Raw genomic sequence first — 11,175 nt, 5'->3', positions numbered from 1 at the left:
GAGAAATCAGGGCCAGCTCATTGGCATAAGACCAAACTGCTGTCACCTCCCCAGTGGCAAGGAAACTTCTGGCAAAATATCAGAGTCAGCTTCATATGGTGCCTTTGCCTGTAGCACTTGCAGTAAGGCTGCCAGTCCTAAAGTATTGTCCAGCTCTTAACAAGCTGAAGAGCAAGTTGCAGTACAGAGCTATGCTGTGCAGCCCATAAATCCCCAAGTTCAGTGCCTTCACCAACTGCTAGCAAGTGTCATTTTTTGGTTTAAAAATGCAAAATTGAGGATGTGTCCTTCTGAGAAATCAAAAGGAGGATATGGTAGGGAGAAATCAAAAGGAGGATATGGTAGGGAGAAATCAAAAGGAGGATATGGTAGGGAGCTACAACCTGTCCAGGTTGGATGGCAGCACTTTGGTACCTCCTCAGGCAGTGAGATGCCTTCACAGTATCACAGTATAACTAAGGTTGGAAAGGACCTCGAGGATCATCAAGTCCAACCTATCAACACAGACCTCATGACTAGACCATGGCACCAAGTGCCACGTCCAATCTCCTCTTGAACACCTCCAGGGATGGTGACTTCACCACCTCCCTGGGCAGCACATTCCAATGACGAATGACTCGCTTGGTGAAGAACTTCCTCCTCACCTGAAGTCTAAACCTCCCCTGGCACAGCTTGAGACTGTGTCCTCTTGTTCTGGTGCTGGTTGCCTGGGAGAAGAGACCAACCCCTTCCCGGCTACAACCACCTTTCAGGTAGTTGTAGAGGGCAATGAGGTCTCCCCTGAGCCTCCTCTTCTCCAGGCTAAGCAACCCCAGCTCCCTCAGCCTCTCCTCACAGGGCTGTGCTCAAGGCCTCTCCCCAGCCTTGTTGCCCTTCTCTGGACACATTCAAGTGTCTCAATGTCCTTCTTAAACTGAGGGGCCCAGAACTGGACACAGGACTCAAGGTGTGGCCTAACCAATGCAGAGTACAGGGGCACAATGACTTCCCTGCTCCCGCTGGCCACACTATTCTTAATGCAGGCCAGGATGCCATTGGCCCTCTTGGCCACCTGGGCACACTGCTGGCTCATGTTTAGGCAGCTGTCGATCAGCACCCCCAGGTCCCTCTCTGTTTGGCAGCTCTCAGCCACTCTGACCCCAGCCTGTAGCTCTGCATGGGATTGCTGTAGCCAAAGTGCAGCACTCTGCACTTGGACTTGTTGAATGCCATCCCATTGGACTCTGCCCATCTGTCCAGTCGGTCGAGGTCCCTCTGCAGAGCCTTTCTGCCCTCTAACTGACCAACATCTGCTCCTAACTTGGTGTCATCTGCAAACTTGCTGATGACTGTCTCGACCCCCTGCAGGCTCATACTTTTTGCAGGGGTGCAAGGAGGTTTGCATCATCTTTTCAGAGGAGGGAAGGCAGGATCCTCTCAGGGGAAGCTGTCCCTGCCTGCAGAAAACTGCTTGCTCCTTTCTCAGGGTGTCCCTCAGGATTGGTGCTACTGGGCTGGGGGCTGCCTTCCCCAAGGATGCCTTGCTGCAGTAGGGACAGCACTCTGCCGTGGGAAGGCAGCCATCCCCTTGCAAAAAGTGAATGATGCAGATTGCAAATGCCTTGTGCATTTTGGACAGTGTAAGAAATGAGCTGCCTGGACACACATCAGCCATGAATGGCAGAGGCTTTTCCCCCAGTGTCTGTAAATCTGAGCAACACAGCTGCATGGAAGAGGTCAAAGGTCTCATCTTTTATGTATGTGTCAGCCTAGATTTTAATGTCCTCCTTCAGAGAGTCTATTTATACTGCTCTGCTGGCATGCATCTTACTCTCTGGGCTGGCCTACAGTTTTATATACATATATTTATAGTGAAAGTATTTCCTGTTTTCTGCAGAGCGACTGGAGACAGCCAACAGGCAGCTGGCCAGCAGAGACTTCGATGGGCACGAGGAGAAGGCAACAGAGGGCCTTTATGTCACTCAGAGTGAGTGCTGTTCATAACTCATCTGCTAGGAAGGTGCCTAATATCCAACCTCATTGATTCTGTGATTATCTGTGAAAATGTCTATGTGCTGTGCTGGAGGGGAGTACCTCTCTGTTCCTCGTCCCTGTCCTTAGGGCTTGGTTTTCCTCAGCTAATTTGTCACACACTCTTGTTTAAACAGCCAACTGGATTAGTATCATAGTATCAGTCAGGGTTGGAAGGGACCACAAGGATCATCTAGTTCCAACCCCCCCTGCCATGGCCAGGGACACCCCACACTAGATCAGCCTGGCCAGAGCCTCAGCCAGCCTGGGCTTAAACACCTCCAGGGACAGGGCCTCAACCACCTCCCTGGACAACCCATTCCAGGGCTTCACCACTCTCATGGTTAAGAACCTCCTCCTCACATCCAGCCTGAATCTCCTCACCTCCAGCTTCATTCCATTCCCCCTAGTCCTATCACTACCTGACATCCTGAGCAGTCCCTCCCCAGCCTTCCTGTAGGCCCCCTTCAGATACTGGAAGGCCACAATTAGGTCACCTGGGAGCCTTCTCTTCTCCAGACTGACCAGCCCCAACTCCTTCAGTCTGTCCTCATAGGAGAGGTGCTCCAGCCCTCTGCTCATCCTTGTGGCCCTTCTCTGGACACCTTCCAGCACCTCCAGATCCCTCTTGTAATAGGGGCTCCAGAACTGGAGGCAGTACTCCAGGTGGGGTCTCACCAGAGCTGAGTAGAGGGGGATTGTTTGGGCTTTTGGTTGTTGAATTTTTGCTCTCTGAGCACCAGCACCAGGCAGTGAAGCTTGGCTTATTTTTGATGAATATGTCTCTGAAATTGTGGAGTGTTGCTTGTGGGGATCTCCTCTGGAGATCCATGCTTTTTAGAGAAGCTAGGTTCTTCTCTTGGCTGGGAGAGTTCTGGGCCCCTCAGTTTAGGAAGGACATTGAGACACTTGAAGGTGTCCAGAGAAGGGCAGCAAGGCTGGTGAGAGGCCTTGAGCACAGCCCTGTGAGGAGAGGCTGAGGGAGCTGGGGTTGCTTAGCCTGGAGGAGGCTCAGGGGTGACCTCATTGCTCTCTACAACTACCTGAAGTGAGGTCGTAGCCAGGAAGGGGTTGGTCTCTTCTCCCAGGCAACCAGCACCAGAACAAGAGGACACAGTCTCAGGCTGTACCTGGGGAAGTTTAGGCTGGAGGTGAGGACAAAGTCCTTCACTGAGAGAGTTGTTAGCCATCCCTGGAGGTGTTCAAGAGGGGATTGGATGTGGCACTTGGTGCCATGGTTTAGTCATGAGGTCTGTGGTGACAGGTTGGACTTGATGATCTTTGAGGTCTCTTCCAACCTTGGTGATACTGTGATAAGCCCAGAGCAACCTCTGCAGACATGCTGTCAGTGTCAGGGGTGAACTTCACAGAAAGCAGAGCAGAGCTGGACCCTCTTCTTCACAAAGCATGGAAGAGACAAAGACTACAACTTCTGCTGCTGTGATGAACAGCCATTCCTGTCAAGTTTGAGGCTCCCATAGTGACTGAGCGCTGTGCTGCAGCAGTTCCCTGCCACGTGCTGATGGTTTCACGTGAGCAGCCAAACCCAACCTGAGCAGCTGGGTGCTAGATGACAGTGTGTGGCTTTTTGTGTATCAGGGACATATTCAGCATGCTTCCAGAGCAACTTGACCACCTGGGAGCTGTGCAGTACCCTGTGGGCTTCAATCCCACTGAAGATGAATGCTGTGTACAACTGATCCTTCTATTCTATTTGTTGCGCCGGGGGCTTCCTTGGAGGACGATCTGTGGCTGCAAATCCTTGGGTGGAAAACTAGTCCCCTCCATTAGCAGTGCAGCATTGAAACCACTTGACATGCCTCACTGCTGGCCCTGCAGTGTCCACCAGCTGCTGCAAATGCAGGGGGGCTGCCTTCTGGATGAAATCAGCAGCAGTGATGCCAGCCCGGCAGCTTCGCTGATAATCGCGTGTGTGTGCTCAAACCAGGAGGGAACCCAAGGGTATTGTCTGTCATTGTGTTTTCTTTGCCATATTAGCAGATGCCCCAAGGGTGTGTAGATACTGTGGCAAGTCCAGGGGGGTGATCAGTTAAAAAAACAGCATTGAAATGTAAGTCTGGTCATCCTTGGGAGGAGTTCAAACAGGGTAAGTTGCAGAGTGCAAACTGCAGATGAATCCTCTGCCTTCCTATAGAGACAGCCTGGCAGTGTTCCCATGTACTGGTGGCTACAAGGGGGAGTTAAATCCCCAGGATGGGCTCAATTGGAGTAATTTTCCAGCACATAAACATGCTTTGTGCTGCTGCTGATAAATACCCAGCAATAAAACTTTGCACTGTGCACTCAGCATATTACTGCTATCAATTCACAGCTTATGGACAAATATAGCTTTTCAGATCCTATCACATAAGATGGGTTGGATGCTTGGAGTGTCTCCTGGCTGGACTAGAGAGCTAAATGTTACTAATGCAATGCAGAGTGCTTCCAAGAATAGAAAAATGGGCACATGTAAAGCAGGTCCTCTCCAGTCATGTTCTTTGGTCTGCTGGGGCACTCAGAGGAATGACCTCAATATCAGAGTAGCAGCCAAAACCACCCCTCTGAGAGCCCATAAAAGGTTTTCCTTGGAAACTCTCTGCTGTCAGCTGCATTTGTCTGCCAGCATTTGTGAATCTTCCCCAGGGGGGGAGAGCATGACTGAGGGTTGCACCCCACAGCCGACCTGGGGGTTTCACAAGCATGGTCTGTAACCTCCTCACATATTTAATGGGAGAAAACTGAGAGGGGAAGGGCTGCAGCTTGGTTTAGCTGCTGTGTGTACATTTGCCTACTGAGGCTGAAAGAGTTTTAGAAGAAGAGAAAAAATGGGGCTTCCATGTGCTCCCCTCAGCTGTTGCAGTTCTGTCATGAAACTCATGTTTGTTTTTCCCCCTAAGGACAGTAGCTTCTTAAGTCAGATTAGCAAATGCAAATCTTCATTTGCATTAGGAAACAAAAAGCAGACTTCTAACTCCTGCATTTGTGGAAAACAGCCTGAAATCATGACCCTTAACAGCCCCAAGCCAAGCCATAGAAAAAGACTTCCAACATCAGCAGGTTCCTAAAAGTTCACATTTGTTAAGCCTGTCTCATGATGAAATGAGGAAGGGAAGATAAAACTCCTGAGGGTTTTCTGAACTGCTTCTTCTTGTTAGTACTGCAAACACAGAATTATTGCTGTGGTAAACTCCAGCAACAGGAAAACAAATCCCTGCAAAAGAAGTCTGGCAAAGCAGAATGTGCAGGGATCAGTTCCTCACAGAGCTCTGCCTTAGTCCTCCCAACTGCCAGGTTCTGCACATTGGCCACAACAACCCCATGCAGAGCTACAGGCTGGGGGCAGAGTAGCTGGAGAGTGGCCAGGCAGAGAGGGACCTGGGGGTACTGGTTGAGAGTAGGCTGAACATGAGCCTGCAGTGTGCCCAGGCAGCCAAGAAGGCCAATGGCATCCTGGCCTGGATCAGGAATAGTGTGGCCAGCAGGAGCAGGGAGGTCATTGTGCCCTGTACTCAGCACTGGTTAGGCCACACCTCGAGTCCTGTGTCCAGTTCTGGGCCCCTTAGTTTAGGAAAGATGTTGAGTTGCTGGAAGGTGTCCAGAGAAGGGCAACAAAGCTGGGGAAGGGTTTGGAGCACAGCCCTGTGAGGAGAGGCTGAGGGAGCTGAGGTTGCTTAGCCTGGAGAAGAGGAGGCTCAGGGCAGACCTTTTTGCTGTCTACAACGACCTGAAGGGAGGTTGTAGCCAGGTGGGGGTTGGTCTCTTCTCCCAGGCAACCAGCACCAGAACAAGAGGACACAGTCTCAAGCAGCACCAGGGGAGGTTTAGGCTGGATGTTAGGAAGAAATTCTTCCCAGAAAGAGAGATTGGCCATTGGAATGTGCTGCCCAGGGAGGTGGTGGAGTCACCATCACTGGAGGTGTTTAGGAAGAGACTGGATGAGGCACTTGGTGCCATAGTTTAGTTGATTAGATGGTGTTGGATGATAGGTTGGACTCCATGATCTCAAAGGTCTCTTCCAACCTGGTTAATTCTATTCTCATTCTATTCTAATGTCCAAAGCAGCTGTGCAGGGAGCAGCACCCTGAAGAAACAGTGTCACATAGAAAACCTGGTCTGTTTTGCTTGACTTCCTCTTGCCCTCCAAAGAGGAGGGGAGTGGGAAATCATATTCCATTTTTCAATGTCAAATTCTCCTCTGACTTGTGCTTCACCTCATGCCAATAGCAATGCCCAAGGTGAAAATCAAGCTGTGTTTAAGCTGCCTGCAGTATTTCATAGGGTAAGGAAAACCATCACAAGTTTCAGTGGAGACATGGAGATTCACTAACTTCCTTTGACACTGGAGCACCAAACCTGTCTGCATCTCTGCTTAGCTCAGTGACTGCAACTACCTCTGTACCCTGAACTACTTTAAGTACAACTGATCAGATTTATTGGAGGTGGCACTTGAAGCCATGGTTTAGTAGTCAGGAGGTGTTGGGTGAGAGGTTGGATTTGATGATCTCTGAGGGCTTTTCCAACCTTATTGATTCTATGATTCTATTCCAGTGCAGAATGCCTATTAATCATCATGTGAGAAAGTGTCATAGTATCACTATCATAGTATCAGTCAGGGTTGGAAGGGACCACAAGGATCATCCAGTTCCACCCCCCTGCCATGGGCAGGGACACCCCACACTAGATCAGCCTGGCCAGAGCCTCAGCCAGCCTGGGCTTAAACACCTCCAGGGACAGGGCCCCAACCACCTCCCTGGACAACCCATTCCAGGGCTTCACCACTCTCATGGGGAAGAACTTCCTCCTCACCTCCAGCCTGAATCTCCCCACCTCCAGCTTCATTCCATTCCCCCCAGTCCTATCACTACCTGAGATCCTGAGCAGTCCCTCCCCAGCCTTCCTGTAGGCCCCCTTCAGATACTGGAAGGCCACAATTAGGTGAACTGGGGGACTCAAGCTCAATCTCCTACAGCTTCTAAGCCTTTTCTTGGTACTGGTGTGGCCCACAGAGTTATCAGGAGTGTGGTGTGATTGTAGAAGACTGTAGGGAGCTCTCTTGGTGTGTTGGGGTTTTGGGGTTTTGTTTATAAATCCCTTGGACACCTGCCCCTGGGGATGGAAAAAATGCTCAATTTCCCAGTTCTGCATTGCTGCTTCAGCCCTGCCTTGGCCCAGCCTGGTCAGCTACAAACAACAGCTGCAGGGGGCTGCAGTGAGGCTCAGGCAAAGGGATAGATGGACAGAGATGGATGTAGAGTGGCTTTGCTTCTTTGGAAGGAAACACTGATGTCTGGCCCTGGCAGCCTGGCCTTGTTTAATGTGCAAGGAATTTAGTAAAGCTGTGGAAAACCTCTCCTGGCTGGCTGCATGGAATGAACTGGCTCTAACTATTCATTTATTCTGCTTATTATTATGGGGTGGGAACCAGTTGTTGACAGGTCTCTGGAAAAGGCAACAAGGCCATGTCCTCATTTCAGATTCCTTCTGCTGATCACTGGGCAGAGTGGCAGGGCACAAGGAGCCTGTCCTGCTCTTTGGAGCCCTGCCTTATTGTCCTGGCACACTTTTGGGAAGGTTTAGGCACTGGAATTGGCCAAGTCCAAGCTTGAGTTGGATAAACAGAAGAGGTTAACTCAGATGCCCCATCTTGGAATGGAATGGAATGGAATGGAATGGAATGGAATGGAATGGAATGGAATGGAATGGAATGGAATGGAATGGAATGGAATAGAATGGAATGGAATAGAATAGAATAGAATAGAATAGAATAGAATAGAATAGAATAGAATAGAATAGAATAGAATAGAATAGAATAGAACAAAACAAAACTGAATTGAATTGAATTGAATTGAATTAACCAGGTTGGAAAAGACCTTTGAGATCATCAAGTGCAACCTATCACCCAACACCATCTCATCAACTAAACCATGGCACCAAGCACCTCATCCAGTCTCTTCCTAAACACCTCCAGGGATGGTGACTCCACCACCTCCCTGGACAGCACATCCCAATGGCCAATCACTCTTTCTGGGAAGAACTTCTTCCTAACATCCAGCCTAAACAAGAGGACACAGTCTCAAACTGCACCAGGGGAGGTTTAGGCTGGAGGTGAGGAGAAAGTTCTTCACAGAGAGAGTTGTTGTGTGCTGCCCAGGGAGGTGGTGGAGTCACCACCCCTGTAGGTGTTCAAGAGGGGATTGAAGGTGGCACTTGAAGCCATGGTTTAGTTAGTGCTGAGGTGCTGGGTGATAGGTTGGACTTGATGATCTCTGAGGTCTTTTCCAAGCTTATTGATTCTATGATTCCAACTGTAAACTGTATCAACTGTTGCTCAGTTATGGGATGTGGCAGTCACCCACCAGGGAATAGAAATAGTTAGTAGTTGGAGTCTATTAGGTAAGAAGCCCACACCTTGGCGCAAGGTGTAGGCAAGGGCAGCACAGCAAAACAGTATTTTTAGACTTCAAAGATTCCTTGTATGTGCTTGAAGGGAATTTAAGTTATGTTCAACAAAGTCCTTCCCTAAAAATTCATGCCATATAGGAAAGTAAGTACAAAATGTGCCTCCAGCATTTCTGCAGGGAGGAGCTGATGTGGAGCAGTGCTGGAGAGCTGTTAAGTAAATATTGCTTGCCAGCTTTCTAGTGGGCTTAGTGGTTCTTTTGTGTACAGCAGAATATTTTCCCCTTTTGAGGGGAGTGGGAAATGTACTGCAAAGGGACAATGTGAGTGCTTCAAGTTCCCTGGATGAAAGTTCAAAGTGAATGTCCCAAGTCCTGTTCTTCTTGTGCTGTTCTCATGAAACATGGGGTTCAAACTTGGAGCATAGCAGGCGTGGTCCCATGTGGTGGAGTGCCACAGGGCTGAGAGGGCATTCTTCTTCCAGGTTCCTCACCCTCTAGTAGAATAGAATCATAGAATCAATGAGGTTGGAAAAGACCTCAGAGACCATCAAGTCCAACCTGGCACCCAACACCTCAGGACTAACTAAACCGTGGCACTAAGTGCCTCATCCAGTCTCTTTTTAAATACTTCCAGGTTTGGTGACTCCACCACCTCCCTGGGCAGCACATTCCCATGGCCAATCACTCTTTCTGTGAAGAACTTTCTCCTCACCTCCAGCCTAAACTTCCCCTGACACAGCTTGAGACTGTGTCCTCTTGTTCTGGTGCTGGTTGCCTGGGAGAAGAGACCAACCCCCACCTGTCTACACCTCCCTTCAGGTAGTTGTAGAGAGCAAGAAGTTCTCCCCTGAGCCTCCTCTTCTCCAGGCTAAGCAACCCCAGCTCCTTCAGCCTATCCTCATAGGGCTTGTGTTCCAAACCCCTCCCCAGCCAGTAGAATTAGCTGCTTGGTAATTTGCCCAGCTTTACACCTTTGTACAGTAAATGTGACTGTTCTTGTGGTCAGTGTGACTGAAGTATATGGATTTGCATTAAATGAAGCAGTCTGCATGTCCAATATAAAATTGCTTGCCAGCATGGGTAGATCAAGGCCACCTCACAGCAAAATGGCCTGTGGTGGCACCTGTGTGTTGTGCACAGCCATCACTGAGCTTTGCTGATAGGCTTTGCAGAGGCCAATGTGCTGGGGTTGCTGCCAGGGTTCCTTTTTGTGAGGTGCTGAATTCGTCCTTTAGAGATAAAAAGGATGACAGCCATCTGGGTCTGGGCTCACCTCTTCCACTTGTGCCCTGTTCCATGGGGCTCACCTCATCACAGAATCAGTAAGGTTGGAAAAGACCTCAGAGATCAGCAAGTCCAACCTATCACCCAACACCTCAGGACTAGCTAAACCATGGCTTCAAGTGCCACCTCCAGTCCCCTCTTGAACACCTCCAGGGATGGTGACTCCACCACCTCCCTGGGCAGCACATTCCAACGGCCAATCTCTCTTTCTGGGAAGAACTTTCTCCTCACCTCCAGCCTAAACTTCCCGTGGCACAGCTTGAGACTGTGTCCTCTTGTTCTGGTGCTGGTTGCCTGGGAGAAGAGACCAACCTCTGCTTGGCTACAACCTCCCTTCAGGTAGTTGTAGAGTCACCTTGCTGCAGACACCTCCCAAGTGTGTAAATGAAACCTGTTCTCATCCTGCCCATAACTAAGGAAGCATAAGGCCCTTTGGGAGGTAGTTCAGGTCTGAAATGGGCTGGCTTTGACCATGTGAAGTTTCCTGACCCTCCTTAGGGGAAAGCGAATGGTGGAGCCTCTAACTTGAGTGGCCATGGTTGGGTGAGATAGGCTGGATGTCAGGGGAGGGTGGGGATTTTCCCCATTTCACTGTTTTTGAAGCAACTTTTCACTTCAATTATGATACAATGAGTGCTGAACTGCTGTTTAAAGAGGGCAAAATCAAAACAATGCTTAATTGAGGCCAAATTCATTTGGGGAGGAAATTTTCCTCCCTGGAGGCATTCCAAGTGCTCTATTTTTGCTGTCATACAGAATGAAGGGCAGATTTTGAAATCTCAGGTTTCACTGAATGGAAGCTCCATCCCTTCTCCCTCCAGCCATTAACTCTTAGCTGTCCAGCCCCGGGGGCCAGCGACTGGTCCACGCTGTTTGTGTCCTCTGAAATTGCTTCTCAGCCCTCTCAGGGTAGAGAATCAGAGAATCAGAGCATCAATAAGGTTGGAAAAGACCTCAGAGATCATCAAGTCCAACCTGTCACCCAACACCTCAGGTCTATTAAACCATGGCACCAAATGCCACATCCAATCCCCTCTTGAACACCTCCAGGGGTGGTGACTCCACCACCTCCCTGGGCAGCACATTCCAATGGCTAACAACTCTCAGTGAAGAACTTTCTCCTCACCTCCAGCCTAAACCTCCCCTGGCACAGCTTGAGACTGTGTCTTCTCATTCAGGTGCTGGTTGCCTGGGAGAAGAGACCAACCCCCTCCTCATTACAACCTCCCTTCAGGTAGTTGTAGAGAGCAATAAGGTCTCCCCTGAGCCTTCTATTCTATTCTATTCTATTCTATTCTATTCTATTCTATTCTATTCTATTCTATTCTATTCTATTCTATTCTATCCTATCCTATCCTATCCTATCCTACTCTACTCTACTCTACTCCACTCCACTCCACTCCACTCCACTCCATTCCATTCCATTCCATTCCATTCCATTCCATTCCATTCTCTTCCTTGCAAATACAATGATCCAGGT

At 49.4% G+C, this 11,175-nt stretch overlaps 1 protein-coding gene across 1 annotated transcript in view; it reads left to right on the top strand.

Moving 5' to 3' along the window:
* The window catches only part of AMOTL1 (angiomotin like 1), an 87,993-nt gene that overhangs the window by 59,714 nt on the left and 17,104 nt on the right, over window positions 1–11,175 (top strand). The window contains exon 8 of the mRNA XM_068148735.1: window positions 1,877–1,966. Within this exon, the coding sequence (XP_068004836.1) occupies window positions 1,877–1,966 (90 nt within the window). The remainder of the gene's footprint in view (window positions 1–1,876; window positions 1,967–11,175) is intronic.

This window comes from Melanerpes formicivorus, unplaced genomic scaffold (assembly GCF_026170545.1).
Source record: "Melanerpes formicivorus ecotype bairdi unplaced genomic scaffold, bMelFor1.0.p_v2 SCAF_1, whole genome shotgun sequence".
NCBI classification, from domain to species: Eukaryota; Metazoa; Chordata; class Aves; order Piciformes; family Picidae; genus Melanerpes; species Melanerpes formicivorus.
This window is presented reverse-complemented; position numbering and strand designations above follow the sequence as displayed.